Source organism: Engystomops pustulosus, chromosome 5 (genome assembly GCF_040894005.1).
Source record: "Engystomops pustulosus chromosome 5, aEngPut4.maternal, whole genome shotgun sequence".
Classification (NCBI taxonomy): Eukaryota; Metazoa; Chordata; class Amphibia; order Anura; family Leptodactylidae; genus Engystomops; species Engystomops pustulosus.
Genome location: NC_092415.1, coordinates 202,356,605 through 202,377,804, shown reverse-complemented (window position 1 = coordinate 202,377,804; position 21,200 = coordinate 202,356,605). Strand labels below are relative to the sequence as shown.

Here is a 21,200-nt window from a genome sequence, read left to right as displayed (position 1 = left end):
GCTAAAATGTCAAAATCGTACTGTATACCGAAAATGTAAGAGAGGAACATTGGCAAAAAAAAGAATCCATTAATAATACGTATGGCAACGCATTGCGATTAGTTAAGATACAAATTTTAGATCTTTAATGAGATGTCTAAAAAAGCCGAGTAATAGTCACAACCACCCTCTATTGTCTTGTACATAGGGGCAGAATTATAGTAGTTATATTCCTGTACATAGGGGACAGTATTATAGTAGTTATATTCCTGTACATAGGGGACAGTATTATAGTAGTTATATTCCTGTACATAGGGGGCAGTATTATAGTAGTTATATTCTTGTACATAGTGGGCAGTATTATAGTAGTTATATTCTTGTACATAGGGGGCAGTATTATAGTAGTTATATTCCTGTACATAGGGGACAGTATTATAGTAGTTATATTCCTGTACATAGGGGACAGTATTATAGTAGTTATATTCCTGTACATAGGGGGCAGTATTATAGTAGTTATATTCTTGTACATAGCTGGCAGTATTATAGTAGTTCTATTCTTGTACATAGGGGGCAGTATTATAGTAGTTATATTCTTGTACATAGGGGGCAGTATTATAGTAGTTATATTCCTGTACATAGGGGGCAGTATTATAGTAGTTACATTCCTGTACATAGGGGGCAGTATTATAGTAGTTATATTCTTGTACATAGGGGGCAGTATTATAGTAGTTATATTCCTGTACATAGGGGGCAGTATTATAGTAGTTATATTCTTGTACATAGGGGGCAGTATTATAGTAGTTATATTCTTGTACATAGGGGGCAGTATTATAGTAGTTATATTCTTGTACATAGGGGGCAGTATTATAGTAGTTATATTCTTGTATATAGGGGGCAGTATTATAGTAGTTATATTCTTATACATAGTAGTTATATTCCTGTACATAGGGGGCAGTATTATAGTAGTTATATTCCTGTACATAGGGGGCAGTATTATAGTAGTTATATTCTTGTACATAGGGGGCAGTATTATAGTAGTTATATTCCTGTACATAGGGGGCAGTATTATAGTAGTTATATTCTTGTACATAGGGGGCAGTATTATAGTAGTTATATTCTTGTACATAGGGGGCAGTATTATAGTAGTTATATTCTTGTACATAGGGGGCAGTATTATAGTAGTTATATTCTTGTACATAGAGGGCAGTATTATAGTAGTTATATTCCTGTACATAGGGGGCAGTATTATAGTAGTTATATTCTTGTACATAGGGGGCAGTATTATAGTAGTTATATTCTTGTACATAGGGGGCAGTATTATAGTAGTTATATTCTTGTACATAGGGGGCAGTATTATAGTAGTTATATTCTTGTACATAGGGGATAGATAGCATTATAGCAGCTATATTCCTGTACATAGGGGGCAGTATTATAGTAGTTATATTCCTGTACATAGAGGGCAGTATTACAGTAGTTATATTCCTGTACATAGAGGGCAGTATTACAGTAGTTATATTCCTGTACATAGGGGGCAGTATTATAGTACTGTACTGTATTCCGTTCTCTAATCCTTCGTATTTGAATACGTTTGACCCTTAGACACGTCATGGGAAATAAAGTGTCACTTGTCAGACCTCCTGGACGTGTAGTTGATCTGTGGTCAGGCGCCAGCGTACAGACCGAATAAAAAACGTGTGCGTCTCCTCTCGCCTTTACAACATTAATGGAATGAATTTAATGCCTCACAAGGCACTTGCCAATGTCCCTAATCCTTTTAAGCTGCTTGTAGAGTACTTATGACTAATGGCAGTCGACTTAAGAACATGGCACATTTTTACCCATAAAACAGAGCGCCGCGCTGCAGCTGTGAATTACTGATGGGAGAAGTCTGCACCTTACACGCTCGTGCTGCGAGCTGAATGCTTAATAGCTCCGAAACAGATTAATGAGCGCAGACTTTAATCTTTCTCGAGATCTCTATTTTGAGCACTTCTTGCACAGTTTGGATGATTTTTTTTCTTTTTTTTATATAAAACACAAAAGGAGGTAAGAATGTATCCGAAGCTTACGCCACATGTGAACTGCTACAGGAATGTAATGAAAAAAGTAGGGAGATAGTGTCAACAAAGTATCCGTCCGCAAAAAAGAGCCGTCTCCATGGTGACAGCAATGAATCGCTCCATTGGATGCTCGTGTTCAGTAAAATCTGCTGCATTTGCTAGAAAATCCCCAAAAATACAGAGTTTATTAAATTTTTTGGATTAGATTATGGTATGAATGTTTATAACAAATGCTGTGATGTTCTTAAGGAGAACTCGTCTTATGTGACTTTTTTTAGGAAATTATTTTATCATCCCTTTAAGGGTCTCCTCATCAGAAGGTGGATATTGGAAAAGTTTTACCCAAGGCAAAAGAAAAAAGGCAGTCCCCTAGTTAAAGACACCCGACAGACGACCCTTCGTTAAATCGGACCTCTCTACCCCCTGTGACCTCTGGTGAAGTCTCTGGATGTTACTATAGTCCCCAGCTGTAATGATCAGCTGTAAGGTGTCTGTAATGAAGTAATTAAACAAATCTTACCCAACTTGCAGAAAGAAAAATAAAGATAAGCAAAAAAAAACACCTTTTGGATATAGTTGAGTAAAAGTCTATGGACATTTCATTAGTGAGGGGAGGCTGCTGGACATTTCATTAGTGAGGGGAGGCTGCTGGACATTTCATTAGTGAGGGGAGGCTGCTGGACATTTCATTAGTGAAGGGAGGCTGAAGGAGATTAGATTAAAATGGGTATTGCCACAAAGTCAAGATTCTTAAAAGTACTCAGAATAACAAAATTCTCTAATAACCCATTCTCTAATTCAACAAAAATACTGAATTTCACAGATAAAATTACAACATGTCTCTATCAGTTCTCAGTTCCAGCAAGGTGCGGAAACTTACTCTAGAAGCTACATACAGATAAAATCTTTAACAAGGGAAAGGGGGCATATAGCAGAGCCGACTTTTATGTGTTATAGGAGAATTAGTAGAGCGGAGAGTGTAATTGTGTTTTATATCCATCTCATGGATATCAACATCTCATCTCTGATCAGACTGATCTCTCTTTTTCTATGTGTCAGATATTAGTACAATGCCAGAAGCTAAATGAAAGTGTAGATAAACCCTGTGCCCTGATAATCTAAGCACATTGTCAGCACAAAGCATCTCACAGCACAGAGGTGTCATGAAGTGTCTGCTTAGAGAATCCCCGCTCACACACTGGAATCTTACACTGACCATCACTGAGTGATAAGAGATAAAACAGCAATAAAACTCAAGGAAAATTGTAAAGTAAGGGGTTAAAAGGACCTTCACTTTGTAAACATCTCTGGGGGAATACAATTTCGGCACTTTCTTTCATGGACAAACCCCTTTAGTGAGGAGTGTCAGCTGTACTTTTTTATTTATGAGGGGAGGTTGCTGTACAGTTTATTAGTGAGGGGAGGCTGCGGCCTACTGGTGCTATAATAATGTAATTTTATAGGAAACTATTTATATTTTTCTAAGTTTTCACAGTATTTTTTGTGGTAAAATTGGGTGCCTCAGATTGTACTTGACTATATACGGCATTAATAAAGAAAAAGTAAACATTTTAATAGTTTTCGGGGAAGGGGAGGGTGGCAATGAGGGGTAAGTGAAATAAACTTCTTAAATACAATATAACATCCGGGGCTGCAGGGTTTATTTTTACATCATCAGCCTCCAAGGTTCAAACCGGAATAAGAGGGAAATGACAATGTCACTTCAATATCTAAAATAAGCGCAGAAGATGCGAGGAGCTAAAGAATAACGACTAAGAAAGGGTCTTATAACTGGAATAAAGCCGAACAGAAAACAAAAACAACAAGCAGTTAAAAGAAAAAAAAGTTTAATTGTTGCCATGACAACAGAATTCTAAAAATGTGAACTTAATTTTAATTGTATTTAATAGCTTTTAAATGAAGCTTGACGGCGTGCGGCACCCAGAGAAAGCCGTGCTGATGAAGCTTTAAAAATAAACCCCTTAAAGTAAAGTCATGTTCTTCAAAGATTAATAAAAAACAAGTTACATAATAATACTGTGATAAAATAGGGAATAACGTCTCCTATGTACAAGAATATAACTACTATAATACTGCCCCCTATGTACTAGAATATAACTACTATAATACTGCCCCCTATGTACAAGAATATAACTACTATAATACTTCCCCCTATGTACGAGAATATAACTACTATACTACTGCCCTCTATGTACAAGAATATAACTACTATAATACTGCCCCTATGTACAAGAATATAACTACTATAATACTGCCCCCTATGTACAAGAATATAACTACTATAATACTGCCCCCTATGTACAAGAATATAACTACTATACTACTGCCCCCTATGTACAAGAATATAACTACTATAATACTGCCCCCTATGTACAAGAATATAACTACTATAATACTGCCCCCTATGTACAAGAATATAACTACTATAATACTGCCCCCTATGTACAAGAATATAACTACTATAATACTGCCTCCTATGTACAAGAATATAACTACTATAATACTGCCCCCTATGTACAAGAATATAACTACTATAATACTGCCCCCTATGTACAAGAATATAACTACTATAATACTGCCCCCTATGTACGAGAATATAACTACTATAATACTGCCCCCTATGTACAAGAATATAACTACTATAATACTGCCCCCTATGTACAAGAATATAACTACTATAATACTGCCTCCTATGTACAAGAATATAACTACTATAATACTGCCCCCTATGTACAAGAATATAACTACTAAAATACTGCCCCTATGTACAAGAATATAACTACTATAATACTGCCTTTATGTACAAGAATATAACTACTATAATACTGTCCCCTATGTACACAAATATAATAACTATAATACTGTCCCCTATGTACAAGAATATAACTACTATAATACTGCCCCCTATGTACAAGAATATAACTACTATAGTACTGCCCCCTATGTACAGGACTATAACTACTATAATACTGTCCTCTATGTACAAGCATATAACTACTATAATACTGCCCCCCTATGTACAAGAATATAACTACTATAATACTGCCCCCTATGTACAGGAATATAACTACTATAACACTGTCCCCTATGTACAAGAATATAACTACTATAATACTGCCCCCTATGTACAAGAATATAACTACTATAATACTGCCCCATATGTACAGGAATATAACTACTATAATACTGCCCACTATGTACAAGAATATAACTACTATAATACTGCCCCCTATGTACAGGAATATAACTACTATAATACTGCCCCCCATGTACAAGAATACAACTACTATAATACTGCCCACTATGTACAAGAAAATAACTACTATAATACTGCCCCCTATGTACAAGAATATAACTACTATAATACTGCCCCCTATGTACAAGAATATAACTACTATAATACTGCCCCCTATGTACAAGGATATAACTACTATACTACTGTCCCCTATGTACAAGGATATAACTACTATAATACTGTCCCCTATGTACAAGAATATAACACAATAATACTGCCCCCTATGTACAAGAATATAACTACTATAATACTGCCCCCTATGTACAAGGATATAACTACTATACTACTGTCCCCTATGTACAAGGATATAACTACTATAATACTGTCCCCTATGTACAAAAATATAACTACTATAATACTGCCCCCTATGTACAAGAATATAACTACTATAATACTTCCCCCTATGTACAAGAATATAACTACTATAATACTGCCCCCTATGTACAAGAATATAACTACTATAATACTGCCCTCTATGTACAAGAATATAACTCCTATAATACTGCCCCCTATGTACAAGAATATAAATACTATAATACTGCCCCCTATGTACAAGAATATAACTACTATAATACTGCCCCCTATGTACAAGAATATAACTACTATAATACTGCCCCCTATGTACAGGAATATAACTACTATACTACTGCCCTCTATGTACAAGAATATAACTACTATAATACGGCCCCTAGGTACAAGAATATAACTACTATAATACTGCCCCCTATGTATAAGAATATAACTACTATTATACTGCCCCCTAAGTACAGGAATATAACTACTATAATACTCCATAATATGTGCTGAATACACAGGTAATGTATTCTCAGTATCTCCCTTGTGCTTTGCACTGCAGCTTTGCTTCCTCATACAGGCTGCAGTGTATAATGAGAGATGTAGAACACTTAGTACAAGTCTGGAGGGAATAAACCTCTAATCTTCACAACTAGATTACGGTAGAGATGGGAGAGACTATTATACGGGGGGAGTCTGGGGATCTGCATTAATATCACTTTAACATTTTTTCCCTGCAAAAAGTAAGAAGTTTGAAAACAAATCAAAAATACAGTTTTATTAAAAGAAGAAATGATGTTTTCATTACGGAGGAAGCGGCTTGGAGTGGTAATTATTTTCCTTAATAAGCAAACCTTTATATATAGCGTCTATAGAAGATAAAGAGGCGTCTGCCGTAAATTACATTGCGATAAAAAAAAAAACGGATATTTTACTTGATGACAACCTTCATTTCCAATTAACTTAACGGGCAAAACTTAATAATGTTCCTATTCCTATTAAATGATAGGACATATTTTAGAATCAGCGGGGAAAAAAACCTGTTCTGTGGTGTGAGATGCTGCGTATCGCGGAGGACAACTAGGGGGGAAGGGGTTAATAATAACATGGCCGTGCTCTGGGTTTGTGATGCATTTATTTGGCCCAACCCATGGGAAGCCCTGCCGCAGCAAGGTGGTTGGCCACATTTTAAGGAGAACAACATTCAGCTTTCTTAAATTTAAAAACAAAAACAAAAACAAAAAAACACATCTCTTCATAAAATAAAACCAACCACCCAGGGGCAGATGTGGAGAGGTTTTTTGGCAGAAAACAGCAACATTTTTCAAACCTTGGACAACCCCTTTAATAATAATAATGTCTAAAAAGTAAGAGGGTGTAAAGTTAGACTAGACAATCTGAGGTGTAGAGGACGTCCCCTTGTCATGGTTACAGGTCTAGGTGTAGAGGACGTCCCCCTTGTCATGGTTACTGGTCTAGGTGTAGAGGACACCCCCTTGTCATGGTTACAGGTCTAGGTGTAGAGGACATCCCCTTGTCATGGTCACAGGTCTAGGTGTAGAGGACGTCCCCCTTGTCATGGTTACTGGTCTAGGTGTAGAGGACACCCCCTTGTCATGGTTACAGGTCTAGGTGTAGAGGACATCCCCTTGTCATGGTCACAGGTCTAGGTGTAGAGGACGTCCCCCTTGTCATGGTTACTGGTCTAGGTGTAGAGGACACCCCCTTGTCATGGTCACAGGTCTAGGTGTAGAGGACGTCCCCCTTGTCATGGTTACTGGTCTAGGTGTAGAGGACACCCCCTTGTCATGGTTACAGGTCTAGGTGTAGAGGACATCCCCTTGTCATGGTCACAGGTCTAGAGGACACCCCCTTGTCATGGTCACAGGTCTAGGTGTAGAGGACACCCCCTTGTCATGGTTACAGGTCTAGGTGTAGAGGACGTCCCCTTGTCATGGTTACAGGTCTAGGTGTAGAGGATGTCCCCTTGTCATGGTTACAGGTCTTGGTGTAGAGGACATCCCCTTGTCATGGTTACAGGTCTATGTGTAGAGGAATCCCCCATGTCACGGTTACAGCTCTAGGTGTAGAGGATGTCCCCTTGTCATGGTTACAGGTCTTGGTGTAGAGGACATCCCCTTGTCATGGTTACAGGTCTATGTGTAGAGGAATCCCCCATGTCACGGTTACAGCTCTAGGTGTGGAGGATGTCCCCTTGTCATGGTTACTGGTCTAGGTGTAGAGGACTCCTCCATGTCATGATTACAGCTCTAGGTGTAGAGGACGTCCTCTTGTCAGGATTACAGCTCTAGGTGTAGAGGACGTCCCTTGTCATGGTTACAGCTCTAGGTGTAGAGGATGTCCCCTTGTCATGGTTACAAGTCTAGGTATAGAGGACATCCCCTTGTCATAGTTACAGCTCTAGGTGTAGAGGACGTCCTCTTGTCAGGATTACAGCTCTAGGTGTAGAGGACGTCCCCATGTCATGGTTACAGGTCTAGGTGTAGAGTACACCCCATTGTCATGGTTACAGCTCTGGGTGTAGAGGACGTCCTCTTGTCATCGTTACAGCTCTAGGTGTAGAGGACGTCCCTTGTCATGGTTACAGCTCTAGGTGTAGAGGACGTCCCTTGTCATGGTTACAGCTCTAGGTGTAGAGGATGTCCCCTTGTCATGGTTACAAGTCTAGGTATAGAGGACATCCCCTTGTCATAGTTACAGCTCTAGGTGTAGAGGACGTCCTCTTGTCAGGATTACAGCTCTAGGTGTAGAGGACGTCCCCATGTCATGGTTACAGGTCTAGGTGTAGAGTACACCCCATTGTCATGGTTACAGCTCTGGGTGTAGAGGACGTCCTCTTGTCATGGTTACAGCTCTAGGTGTAGAGGACGTCCCTTGTCATGGTTACAGCTCTAGGTGTAGAGGATGTCCCCTTGTCATGGTTACAAGTCTAGGTATAGAGGACATCCCCTTGTCATAGTTACAGCTCTAGGTGTAGAGGACGTCCCCTTGTCATGGTTACAGGTCTAGATGTAGAGGACGTCCCCTTGTCATGGTTACAGGTCTAGATGTAGAGGACTCTCCCTTGTCATGGTTACAGCTCTAGGTGTAGAGGACTCCCCCTTGTCATGGTTACAGGTCTAGGTGTAGAGGACGTCCCCTTGTCATGGTTACAGGTCTAGGTGTAGAGGACATCCCCTTGTCATGGTTACAGGTCTAGGTGTAGAGGACATCCCCTTGTCATGGTTACAGGTCTAGGTGTAGAGGACTCCCCATGTCATGGTTACAGGTCTAGGTGTAGAGGATGTCCCCTTGTCATGGTTACAGGTCTTGGTGTAGAGGACATCCCCTTGTCATGGTTACAGGTCTTGGTGTAGAGGACATCCCCTTGTCATGGTTACAGGTCTAGGTGTAGAGGAATCCCCCATGTCACGGTTACAGCTCTAGGTGTAGAGGACGTCCCTTGTCATGGTTACAGGTCTAGGTGTAGAGGACATCCTCTTCTCATGGTTACAGGTCTAGGTGTAGAGGACATCCCCTTGTCATGGTTACAGGTCTAGGTGTAGAGGACATCTCCTTGTCATGGTCACAGTTCTAGGTGAAGAGGACATCCCCTTGTCATGTTTACTGGTCTAGGTGTAGAGGACTCCCCCATGTCATGATTACAGCTCTAGGTGTAGAGGACGTCCTCTTGTCATGATTACAGCTCTAGGTGTAGAGGACGTCCCCATGTCATGGTTACAGGTCTAGGTGTAGAGGACATCCCCTTGTCATGGTTACAGGTCTAGGTGTAGAGGACATCCCCTTGTCATGGTTAGAGGTCTAGGTGTAGAGGTCATCCCCTTGTCATGGTTACAGGTCTAGGTGTAGAGGGTGCCCTCTTTTCATGGTTACAGGTATGAATATAGAGGGAGTCCTCCTGGCCAAGGCTAAGTGTGGAGGACATAACCTTGCCATTGTCACAAGTCAAGGTGTAGAGGATGTCCCCTTGTTAAAGGTATAGATACAGAGGGAGTCCTCCTGGCCAAGGTTAAAGGTCTAGGTATAGAGGATGTCCCTATGGTTACAGCTCTAGGTTTAGAGGACGTCCCCTTATCATTTTACAAATATAGGTGTAGAGGACCTCCCATTGTAGTGGCTACAGGTCTAGGTATGGAGGACGCCCTCTTGTCATGGTTTACGGCGAACCACTAAAATAATCTGTTTTTACATACGATAAAGTTTATCACAAGTATCTTAACCCCTTAACGCTCTGCGCCGTAGCTCTACGGCGCAGAGGTATAAGGGATGTATGAAGAGGGCTCACGGGCTGAGTCCTCTTCATACAGAGGTGGGGGTTTTTGCATTTTGCACAAAACCCCCACCGCTAATAACCGCGGTCGGTGCTTGCACCGATCGCGGCTATTAACCCTCTAAACGCCGCCCGCAAAGTCGCGGGCGGCGTTTAAAAGACGGCGGCGCGCGGGCGCCGCCATCTTTTTTTCGATCGCCACGCCCCCGAACGTCATCGGGGGGCGGCGATCGGTTACCATGGTAGCCTCGGGTCTTCTCTTGACACGAGGCTACATGGTTTATGCAGGTTCGTTACAATGAGCCAGTGGCTCATTGTAATGTAAGACCTGCAAAAACGCCATATATTGCAATACTGTAGTATTGCAGTATATGGTAGGAGCGATCTGACCATCTAGGGTTAATGTACCCTAGATGGTCTAAAAAATAGTGAAAAAAAAAAGAAAAAAAAAAGTTTAAAAAATAAAAAAAATTAATAAAATATTAAAAGTTCAAATCACCCCCTTTCCCTAGAACGGATATAAAACATAACAAACAGTAAAAATCACAGACATATTAGGTATCGCCGCGTCCCAAAATGCCCGATCTATCAAAATATAAAAACGGTTACGGCCGGCGGTGACCTCCGAGGCGGGAAATGGCGCCCAAATGTCCGAAATGCGACTTTTACACCTTTTTACATAACATAAAAAATGAAATAAAAAATGATCAAAATGTCGCACAGACCTCAAAATGGTAGCAATAAAAACGTCGCCTCATTTCGCAAAAAATGACCCCTCACACATTTCCGTGCGCCAAAGTATGAAAAAGTTATTAGCGTCAGAAGATGGCAAAAAAAATTTTTTCTTTTTAGTACACATTCGTTTAATTTTTGAAAATGTATTAAAACACAATAAAACCTATATAAATTTGGTATCACCGCGATCGCACCGAACCAAAGAATAAAGTAGGCGTGTTATTTGGAGCGAAGAGTGAAAGTCGTAAAAACTGAGCCCACAAGAATGTGACGCACGTGCGGTTTTTTTTCAATTTTTCCACATTTGGAATTTTTTTTCAGCTTCGCAGTACACGGCATGTTAAAATAAATAACATTACGGGAAAGTAAAATTTGTTACGCACAAAATAAGCCCTCACACAGGTCTGTACACGTAAAAATGAAAAAGTTATGGATTTTTGAAGTTGGAGAGCGAGAAATTAGCCGAAAAACCCTCCGTCCTTAAGGGGTTAATAAATCACTTCCTATTTGTGTCTTCAGTTTGCCCCCCCCAAAAAAAAAATAACAAATATTTCATACTTGTATCAAGCTCTTTACTTTTTCAAAAAGTGCTCCAGAATCGGAAAAGGGCCAATTTTAATTTTATGAACTTTTTTTTTTTTTTTTTTTTACATTTTTGTTTAGCTATGGAAGGCCTGAAAAATCTACTGAGAGGGTTAAAATCCAGAATGCTGATTCTCAAGTAGAAGTGAAAACATTCACACTTGCCTGTACTGCAGAGCGGCTGACAAGGCACAAATCAGAGGGAGTCTTCGGGCTGTCTATGCAGGGAAAGATTAAATGTGAACACATCCAGCCTCAATAAGGTCTCTCTCAGAAGCCGCACTCGAGGTAACTCAGAACTTAAAATAAAACTTGACTCAGCAATAAAATGTACACAAAAAAAAAAAACAAAAAAAAAACACCTTATAAATAAGTAAAAGTCCATCTGTTGTCGTGTCACTTTTTCCTCCATCAATGTTCCACAGCGGTTGACACAGGAACAGAAATATATATATATATGTATGTATCTAGATCAAATATTTATAAGGTAGAGAAAAAAAACTGGCGAATCCTAATAATAAAAGTTGGACATTTTTGTTACTTTTTTGTGAAGTACTATACAGGCAGTCCCTGGGTTACATACAAGATAGGTTCCATAGGTTTGTTCTTAAGTTGAATTTGTATACGGAACCGTATATTTTATAATCGTAGTTCCAGACAATTATTTTTTTTCCCCCAGTGACAATTGGAGTTTCAATTTTTTTTTTTTTTTTTGCTGTAATAGGACCAAGGATTATCAATAAAGCCTCATTACAAAAACCTTATAACTGATCATTGCAGTCTGCGAGTATAGTAACATCCAGAGAGGTCACCAGAGGTCACAGGGGGCAGAGAAGTCCGTCTGTAAGTCAGGTGTCCTTAAGTAGGGGACGGTAATTTTTTTAATGTAATAATTTTTTCCTTTTGAATTTTCTCTTTACTCTCCTCCTCTGGTTTGCTATCAATCCCATAATGCTTTGGCACAGCCTCACATGGTCGGACAGTAACAGGAGAATCGGGAGCACTGTGATTAGCCTCACCATCTATATTTTCTGTATCCAGAGTTTTATATATAACTGTATGACCGGAACCTAATCGTTATTAGTAACTATGGTGGGAGGTTCTGCCTCACTGTGGAAACTCTGGGGGTCATTTACTAAGGCCCCGAATCACGTTTTTTCCGTCGGGTTGCCCAAAATTTTCCGATTTGCGCCAGATTGCCCCGGGTTTTGGCGCACGCGATCGGATTATGGTTCTGGCCCTCGGAAAACCCGACGGATTCGGAAAAACCTCCGTATTTAAAAAAAAAAAAAAAAAGGGTTGCTCGACACGCACTTACCTGCACCCAGCCTAGCTTCGTGAACTTCAGTGAACTCCGACGGACTTCAGCGCAGCAGTGACACCTAGTGGACATCGAGCACACTACCTTAGTGAATCGCCGGAAGACCCGCCGCTAGATCGAGAATGGACCGGGTAAGTAAATGTGCCCCTCTGTCTTATACAGGCAGTCCTGTGGCTACATACAAGAGAGGTTTGTTCTTAAGTTGAATTTGTATGAAAGTCGGAACTGTATATTTTATTATTGTCACCCGAGCCAAAAATTTTATTGGCCTTTGTGAAAATTGAATTTTAAAAGTGTTGGGTTGTCACCAGGATTAACAATAAAACTTCATAGCAGACACTTTGATAACTGTTACAGCTGATCATTTTAGCCTGGGGCTAAAGAACAGAAAATTACAAACATCAAGAGTTCTATTTGTAACTAGGGGTGGTCCATAAGTCGGGTGTTCTTAGAGGGCATCTACCACCATCCTAAGAACACCCGTATGCAAAGCACTGTATGCAAATGAGCCTCATGTGCTCCATACTCCATAGGTGTTAATGGAGCATGGAGCCCCTGAGGCTTATTTGCATAAAATCTTTCATCCTGGTGGTAGATGTCCTTTAAGTAGGGGACTGTCTGTACTATTTATCATACAAGAATATTTAATGTTTGTGATGCGCGAGACATAGATCTCCAAATTATAGAAATTGTGGATCCATATTGCTAAGCAAACACCCTGATGTGATAAAAATGGGTCAGGGTTGTGAAAAGGGACCTTACTTTATTTAAGGGACTTTACCAAGATGGCAACTTGACCGATTTAGAGAAGCAGTCATGCAATGTTGAGTATCGGTCTCTGTTTATGGTATTGGAGGTTTCGTATCCCTCGTTTCTGGTATTGTACTGCTGCTATAAAGGGGTGGAGTCTGTTATGTTTGGGAACATGTTTTGGTACCAAATGCATTTTGGGATAGGGGATCTAGACAGTTTCTGGGTTGAGCCCGCATTGATATGAGAAAAATGATATGTTCTGAAGACAATTCATCAAAATAAAAAAAACGGTTAATTTAATTATGAACAAAAAAAACTTTATTGAACCTTAAGGACCTCTTAACTGTCAGTGGTTATCACTGGAAAACCAGCTGAGTAGGATTATAAAACAAAGTAGTCAAAAAATTATGGTTCTATATGGGCGGGACTTTGGCACGTTAAAGGGAGGAACCTTTTCTTTAAATAATTAAGATTGAAGGGAATTTTTTTATGTGGGAAAAAAAAATCTGTAAAAATTCATGAAAAAATACAAAAAAAAGGTACAAAAATCACTGACATTTCTGAGCGCTCTCTCTACAAGAGTAAAAAATTAACAGCAGCAGCAAAGAGGTGAAGAGACAGTGACTGTAATATGTTATCAGAATGCAGAAGGGCAACTGTCAAGAGGAAAAAAAAAAAATTCCCAGCCCGAGGCAGAGAACATTTCAATAAAACTGATTTACAGGTATAGAATAATTTAAAAGGTGCAGGCAGCGGTAAATTACTGAGGCTTCTTCACTTCCCACTTTAAGTCAAAGAAAAATTGATGTTTTACATTTTTTTAACAGTTAATAATAAAGATGAACTAAAAAAAAAAAATAAAAAACTATAATAATGTAATCATTTGGAATTTAACAAAAAAAATCTTTATATAATGCACAAAATTGTAGAATAATAGGAATTTAAACTTAGTCATGCACAGGCAGTCCCCGGGTTACATACAAGATAGGGTCCGGAGGTTTGTTCTTAAGTTGAATTTGTATTCAATCACGTCAACCAACGTCTCCCTCCTCCCCCCTCCCTTTTTCCTAACATATTCATTTTAACTTCTAAGTAATTCTATATTTATATTTTTTAACAGAAGTCAAAAAGACTGCGACAAATTCATGTTTTTTTTTAATTTCTATTCTTTGTTTACAAGAAACAACGGCCATTTGTGTTTTTTTTTTATCGAATATGTTATATATAACACACGTTCAGAACTTTTTGTATTATTATTACCGTATATACTCGAGTATAAGCCGACCCAAGTATAAGCCGAGGCCCCTAATTTTAAGACAAAAGCCTTGTAAAACCTTTTTTTTTTTTTTTTTTACTCGAGTATAAGCCGAGTTTGGGTTTTTAGCACATTTTTTTGTGCTGAAAAACTAGGCTTATACTCGAGTATATATGGTATGTATTTTAGATGGTGTCCAATTTTAATTTTTTTGTATAACGGAGGTCCGATTTACAACAGCGTGACAATTTTTTTTTTTAAACTAACCAAATTTTTCTTTTTTTTTTAATCAATTCTAATATATTATTTCAGGATGTATTAGATAACAAAATGTTCATAAATTTTTATATTTGTTCTAGAATGTGTCCATTTTTTAAATCTTGTATAACTGAGCACTGATTTGCCAAAAAGAAAAAGAAAATGCCAAAAATTCATAATTTTTTTTCTTTTTCACTAACAAATGGGCAATTTTATATTTTTATTGAATATATTATGTTACCGGAACCTATTAGACTACACAAGTTCTTTACTTTTTTATTATTTATTCTACTATACATCCATTTTTATTCCTTTTTTTTTTCCTTGTATAACCGAGTTCTGATTTACAAGAACGCAACAAATGCCGTGTTGTCAGAAGAGAAACCTTGTCACAGCCGTGATCAACACCTCTGGCTCAGGGGTGACAGGTAATATTACCAATTGTGAAAAAAGCAGATTTCATGCCCTGCAGTCACTGTCTATCTGGCGCTTGACACGTAGGGTAGAAAGAAGTATATTACGCTGCTTAAAACCAACATGACTCCTATTAAATCCCTATGCAGGCTGTCAAAAAAGATAAAAGGCGCGGACATGAACCTGAAAACTCCGCTGCTTGTTTTAGAAATCTAACAGTTTTACGCTGTCAACTTTGTCGAGGAATATGCAATATCTCTCTCTCCAGAGCCGGTGCCGAGCAGATATGTGGTCACCGGGAGGAAGGTAGTAAAAGGTCACTTATTCTAATGGTCAAAACCCAAGGATCTACTTTCCATTCGCCACTTTACGCGCTAAATTTTGTCAAATTTGAAAATGTAAAAAAAATTGACTTCATTGTAATTTTTGGAATCTTGGGAGTTGAGGAGGTCTACCGGCTCCACAATCTCCACACATGTAAAACCAGCATTTTGTATGGCTCCTCTTAAGCTTTCCATAGATTTCTTTCCTGTTCCCTGTTTCGAAAATTCTCTTCATGTCTTCATATAAATTAAGCTTCATGGTGCACAAGGGGCGGAGTCATGTTTGCTGGTGATCCCGTTTTTATCTATGGGGCCCAGAGCCCACCCTTTACATAAAAATAGGCATCACTTGGTCAAAAAGGGGGCATAAAGAAGAAATCAGGTGCGACAATTTAAGTGGTCCTGCTCCTGGTGCTCCAAGAAGCTAATTTGCATATAGAGGGCAATTGATTTTTCTTTAAAATAAAGCAAAGCTGGGAAAAAGGAAAGCCAAGCCTACAAAGTTTAAAATCTGACCTACGCAGCGCCGGTATCACTTGTGTGTTGACTAACTAGATATAGATGTAGCCGTACAATAACGGCATCAATAAGCTTTTTACGGTAACTTGATTTGCGCCATATTTAGATTTGCGCCATATTTATCAATATTATTGAGTCTCGCATAGAAAAGGGTGTGGCCTCGTATGAAAGAGGTGTAGTTAGGGGGAAAGTGGGCGTGGCCTAAGCAACGGCGCTGCACACTAAAGATGCACCAAGTTTACAGAACAATTTTCTGTTGAATAATAAGTCAACTAATAGGAGTTGTAAAATTTAAATAGAGGGTCTAACTTTTAGACAGCGTTCGCATACTCGTCCCTTTGTGTCTTTGTGAAATAACCTCAACTTTTTAAGAAAAACAAAAAGAAGTTAAAAGTTAAAAATGTTTTTTTTTACATTTCTTCTTGTTCATGCTAATTTTAGAAAAAAAATGTAAAGTTCTGTGGTTTTGAATGTTAGGAGAGGTTGAAACTTCCTGTTCAGTAGAGATCACATCAGATTGGACTGATGGTGGGACTGAGTCTGGCCTTGAAACGCGTTTCCCCTCTCTTTTACTAGTCAGGTTATTCTGTGCCCCTACAAACAGCTTGTTTTTGTGTTTTAATTATAACATTAAAATATACATTAAAGGATTTGTTGCATTAGTGGACTTTTTTCCATGATCTTCCCAGTTGAAGACAAAAAAAATTGTATTCCCGATATGGAGAATCAAAGCATGGTTTCACAGCTCCCTTCCTCCTCCATCCTAAACAAGGACCTCTCTAATGGTCACAGAGCAGGCCCAAACTACAAAACCACAGAGATCTATGACTCATCTCCAGTCTATTGTTTCCCATTACTGCTGTGAAGCATCTCTGTGAATGCTGTGAGAGGGGAGGAGGAGCTGATATGAGAACTTTGGAATATGTGGTAAGCAGAAACAATACTCAGTCAGAACACAGGAGAAAGTAATACATACAGGAGCCATGCAAACAGAAGGAAACAGGTTCAGGTTACACAGAAAATTTGGGGTTGTGTTAGAAATAACCCTGCCGTACCTTGTGGCTGCAGACTGACGTTGGACTGCAGCAATGGGACAGGCTTTCTTCATTGAACATTCAATGTGGACCCTCCTGCAGAAATGTGGTGTAAATGGAAAAGGAGGGAAAAGACAGCATGAAATTAAAAGTCTAAGGAGATAATAGGAGTAGGAGAGAGAAGGTTAGACAGGGAAGCAGACAGTAATAGAGCAGAGGACACAAGCCACTGGGACGCTCCGTGCCGCTGGACCACAGATTTCAAAGGGATTGTATTAATAAAAATAAAACAAAAAAAATAAAAAATACTCACCTTACTTCCATTACTCCATTTCTGACCCTTCACATGTCCTTCCTCTGGGACTCTCCATGTCTCATGGTCCTCTCGACATGGAAAAGTGACCATAAAGCTCAACCATGGCTGTAGGTGGTAACCGACGAGGCCAGTGATTGGCTAAGTTGTTCTATTTCTTTGTCGAGAGGCATCGGGAACAACAGAGATTGGAGGACATTGTATTGTTATTTTTTTTTTATTGGGACCAGGACTAAGAACTTGTACCTACCGTAAGCCCTACTTCAAGTTCAGGACGGCACCTCCTGTCTAGGTCGGCCTTTGTTGGGATAATGAAGCTTAGTCATGACGACACTTAACCTCACCCACCAAAGGCGTCATGCCAAACCGTGATTAGGAAGTTCTTTTTTTTTTTAAACGTAGGTGCACCATGTGACCCTGAGATGATCCCAAATTCTGTTCTAAAAGCCCAATCTTTGAGGACATTCTATCGTATATACTTATTGCGTGAAGATACTGGCAACAATTTGCCCAACGTCAGCCTTTAACTATCCACCTTGGTGCACAGACAGGTCATAGATGTACTTATTACACATGTCCCCTCTTGCCCACCATACTTCTTATCATAGACCACCATGTTTGATTAGGCCACGTTCTTCTAATTTTCCATGGACGGTTCTGAATGGACCTAAAACAAGTCTGTGCAGGATGAGGAGGCAGTCAACAGTACAGCAAACAGAACGTCTTTCTATTACTACTTAAATCAATGTAAGTATTTCAGCGTAAATGGCGGTCACCTAGACTGTAAGTCAAGTGGTAGACAACCAAGAGTAATAAGAAAAATAATTTTAAAAAACTGTAACGCAGTGCAGAATCTGAACAGGAAATTGCCAAACCATGTGGAGCTGCCACACCGGGTAGAGTCTCCGGCCATACATGTATAAGGAAAGGTCTTCCATTGGGAGTGAGGCAACTGCCGAAGCCAGGACCACAAGCTCCATCATCGGGAAACAAAGAGAAGGGAGCTGAAGCTGTATCATTTTTGTTGTGTTTGATCTAACCATTTTTTGGCCCATGGGGTCTCATTAATTTAGGTGTCTGTTCTGGGGTTTGAAAATTTTAGGGTTCTTTTTGCAGTTTTTAATTCACATTCATATTTTGGTTTAATTCTTTTACAAGTCTGGTCTGTGGTCGGATCTACTTGTGGAGTCTGGTTTGAAATCTAATTATTTAAAACGGTCTGGTCTATTGCACTATTTGAGAAGTTTAGATTACTTTACCAGTCAGGTCTTGGGTTTGCAGCATTTTTGGTATCTGGTCTTGGGTTAAATTTATTGAACCAGTCTGGTCTGTGGTCTGCACAATGTTTGAGATTTGGTCTGGGGTCTAGGTTATATAACCAGTCTGGTCTGTGGTCTGCACTAATTTTTGAGATTTGGTCTGGGGTCTAGGTTATATAACCAGTCTGGTCTGTGGTCTGCACTAATTTTTGAGATTTGGTCTGGGGTCTAGGTTATATAACCAGTCTGGTCTGTGGTCTGCACTAATTTTTGAGATTTGGTCTGGGGTCTAGGTTATATAACCAGTCTGGTCTGTGGTCTGCACTAATTTTTGAGATTTGGTCTGGGGTCTAGGTTATGTAACCAGTCTGGTCTGTGGTCTGCACTAATTTTTGAGATTTGGTCTGGGGTCTAGGTTATATAACCAGTCTGGTCTGTGGTCTGCACTAATTTTTGAGATTTGGTCTGGGGTCTAGGTTATATAACCAGTCTGGTCTGTGGTCTGCACTAATTTTTGAGATTTGGTCTGGGGTCTAGGTTATATAACCAGTCTGGTCTGTGGTTTGCACAATTTTTCAGATTTGGTCTGGGGTCTAGGTCATATAACCAGTCTGGTCTGTGGTCTGCAATATTTTTGGATCTGGTCTTGGGTCCAGATTACTTTAGTAGTCTGGTCTGGGGTCTATAATATTTTTTGGAAGCTGGTCTTGGGTCTAGATCACATTACCAGCCTGGTTTGTGGTCTGCAACAATTTTAAGATCTGGTCTTGGGTTTAAATTACTCTACCAGTCTGATCTGTGGTCTACACTACTTTTCAGTTCTGGTCTGGGTCCAGATTACTAAACTAGTCTAGCCTGTGGTCTATACTATTTTTGGGAGATGGTCTTGGGTCTAGATCACATTACCAGTCTGGTTTGTTATCTGCACTATTTTTAAGATATGGTCTTGGGTCTAGATTACTCTTCCAGTCTGATCTGTGGTCTGCACTAATTTTGGGACTAGATTATTTTTTTTTACCAGTCTGGTGTGTGGTTTGCACTACTTTTGTCCGGTGTCTGAAATGATTAAGTGGTAAAGTTGAGGGCATTACATAAATTTAAGTCTTGGTTTTAAGGTGAATTTTAAGAGTCTAATTTGGAGAATCAATGGGAACTATGCATGAATCTGTTTAAAAAAAAATAATCTGCATAAAAAAATGTGTCTAAAGCCCCTGGACAACATTTATCAAGGGTTTTAGACATTTTGAATGTGTAACAACTATAGAAAGGATGAGTATTTATAGATAAAATAAAGATAGTACTGTTGATGTATGATTGATTTATGGATTCCCCCACCCTTCCCATTCCGTGGTAGAACGTTACGATCCGTGATCTCCTGATAAATTATTTGGGATAGATTCTGAATGACAATGAATCCCTCTTTAACTAATGGTAAATTCCTTCTATTCTAGGCCCCTGACAGGAATTCAATAGCAATTCTTACTCACTCAAGGGGTGCCCAACATATTTAAGCGGCAGAGGGGAGAGATCAGACAGCTGCAAACAAGGGCCGACAGCTCATTTCCCGCATCCGCCTGCCCGAGATCATCGTGACGGCCACTGCTGCTGCCCCTGCCCATTACACAAAAGCAATGAACTTTTAATTTTGGTTAGTTCTGCCTAGAATGAGCCTCACAAGTTCTCCTGTAATGAGGTTTTTTCCACTAATCTCTTGCAGAGATGTGCCGCGTCTCATGGTGGACCACAAAGACCACACATACAATAGCTGTAGCCACTATTCCGAGGAATCGCAAGTCGTCCCCAATCTACAAGCAGAACTTTCTCATCTGTGAGGGTCCCACTGCTGAGACTCCAAATGATTGTGAGAATGGGGTATCTGGCGACACATGTGTACTTGATATTCCATTATCTGGGAACAATGCTATCCGATCTCCGAATGACTGCGCCTGCTCACTGTAGGGGAAGTGTCCTGCATTAAAATCCTTTCTTGAGACAATCCATGGCATGAATGTAGTAAAATCTTAAGGGGGTTGGCCACTTAACAATAAATATCCTCTATTAGGCATGTCTCTGCAAATATAAGTACCTGTGTCTTTGCTTCCTTTAAAAGCTGCAGTCTTTCCCTGTTCTGCTGCAGCTCCTCCTATTCAGCAGAGCTTAGGGTTATAAAGAAGAAAGCATGGAGGCTCTGCACACATTACAAAAGTAAGCAGCAGGACAACTGAATCACTTGATGAACATTCAGGGATTATCCACAAGGCAGTAAAGGCACTTAGGAAAGAAGTGACCAACCTCTTTCATTTCTATGTATATGCAAATGAGTAATTCAGTGCACCATGGGCGTGGCTAGGAGATACCGTGCACTCTCACTTGCCTGGTCTACCAGTAACTGAATGTTACAGGTCCATGGAGAGTAAATGGATTGTCTGCACACATGCAACCATCACAGAAGACTACTGTAGGTACTCGGCACCCCTATCCAGGGGAAGAGAAC

The 21,200-nt window shown here is 39.6% G+C and overlaps 1 protein-coding gene across 5 annotated transcripts in view; it reads right to left on the bottom strand.

Moving 5' to 3' along the window:
- The window catches only part of PHF14 (PHD finger protein 14), a 173,984-nt gene that overhangs the window by 40,452 nt on the left and 112,332 nt on the right, over positions 1–21,200 (bottom strand). For 3 of the 5 annotated variants that reach the window (XM_072154372.1, XM_072154373.1, XM_072154375.1), the window contains one exon: positions 20,999–21,181. The exons of 1 other annotated variant lie outside the window; for it this stretch is intronic. In XM_072154372.1, the coding sequence (XP_072010473.1) occupies positions 21,086–21,181 (96 nt within the window). In that variant the 3' untranslated portion in view covers positions 20,999–21,085. Of the gene's footprint in view, positions 1–17,155; positions 17,231–20,998; positions 21,182–21,200 lie in introns of those variants that run through there. One more of the 5 variants, XR_011855946.1, reaches the window with a different exon arrangement.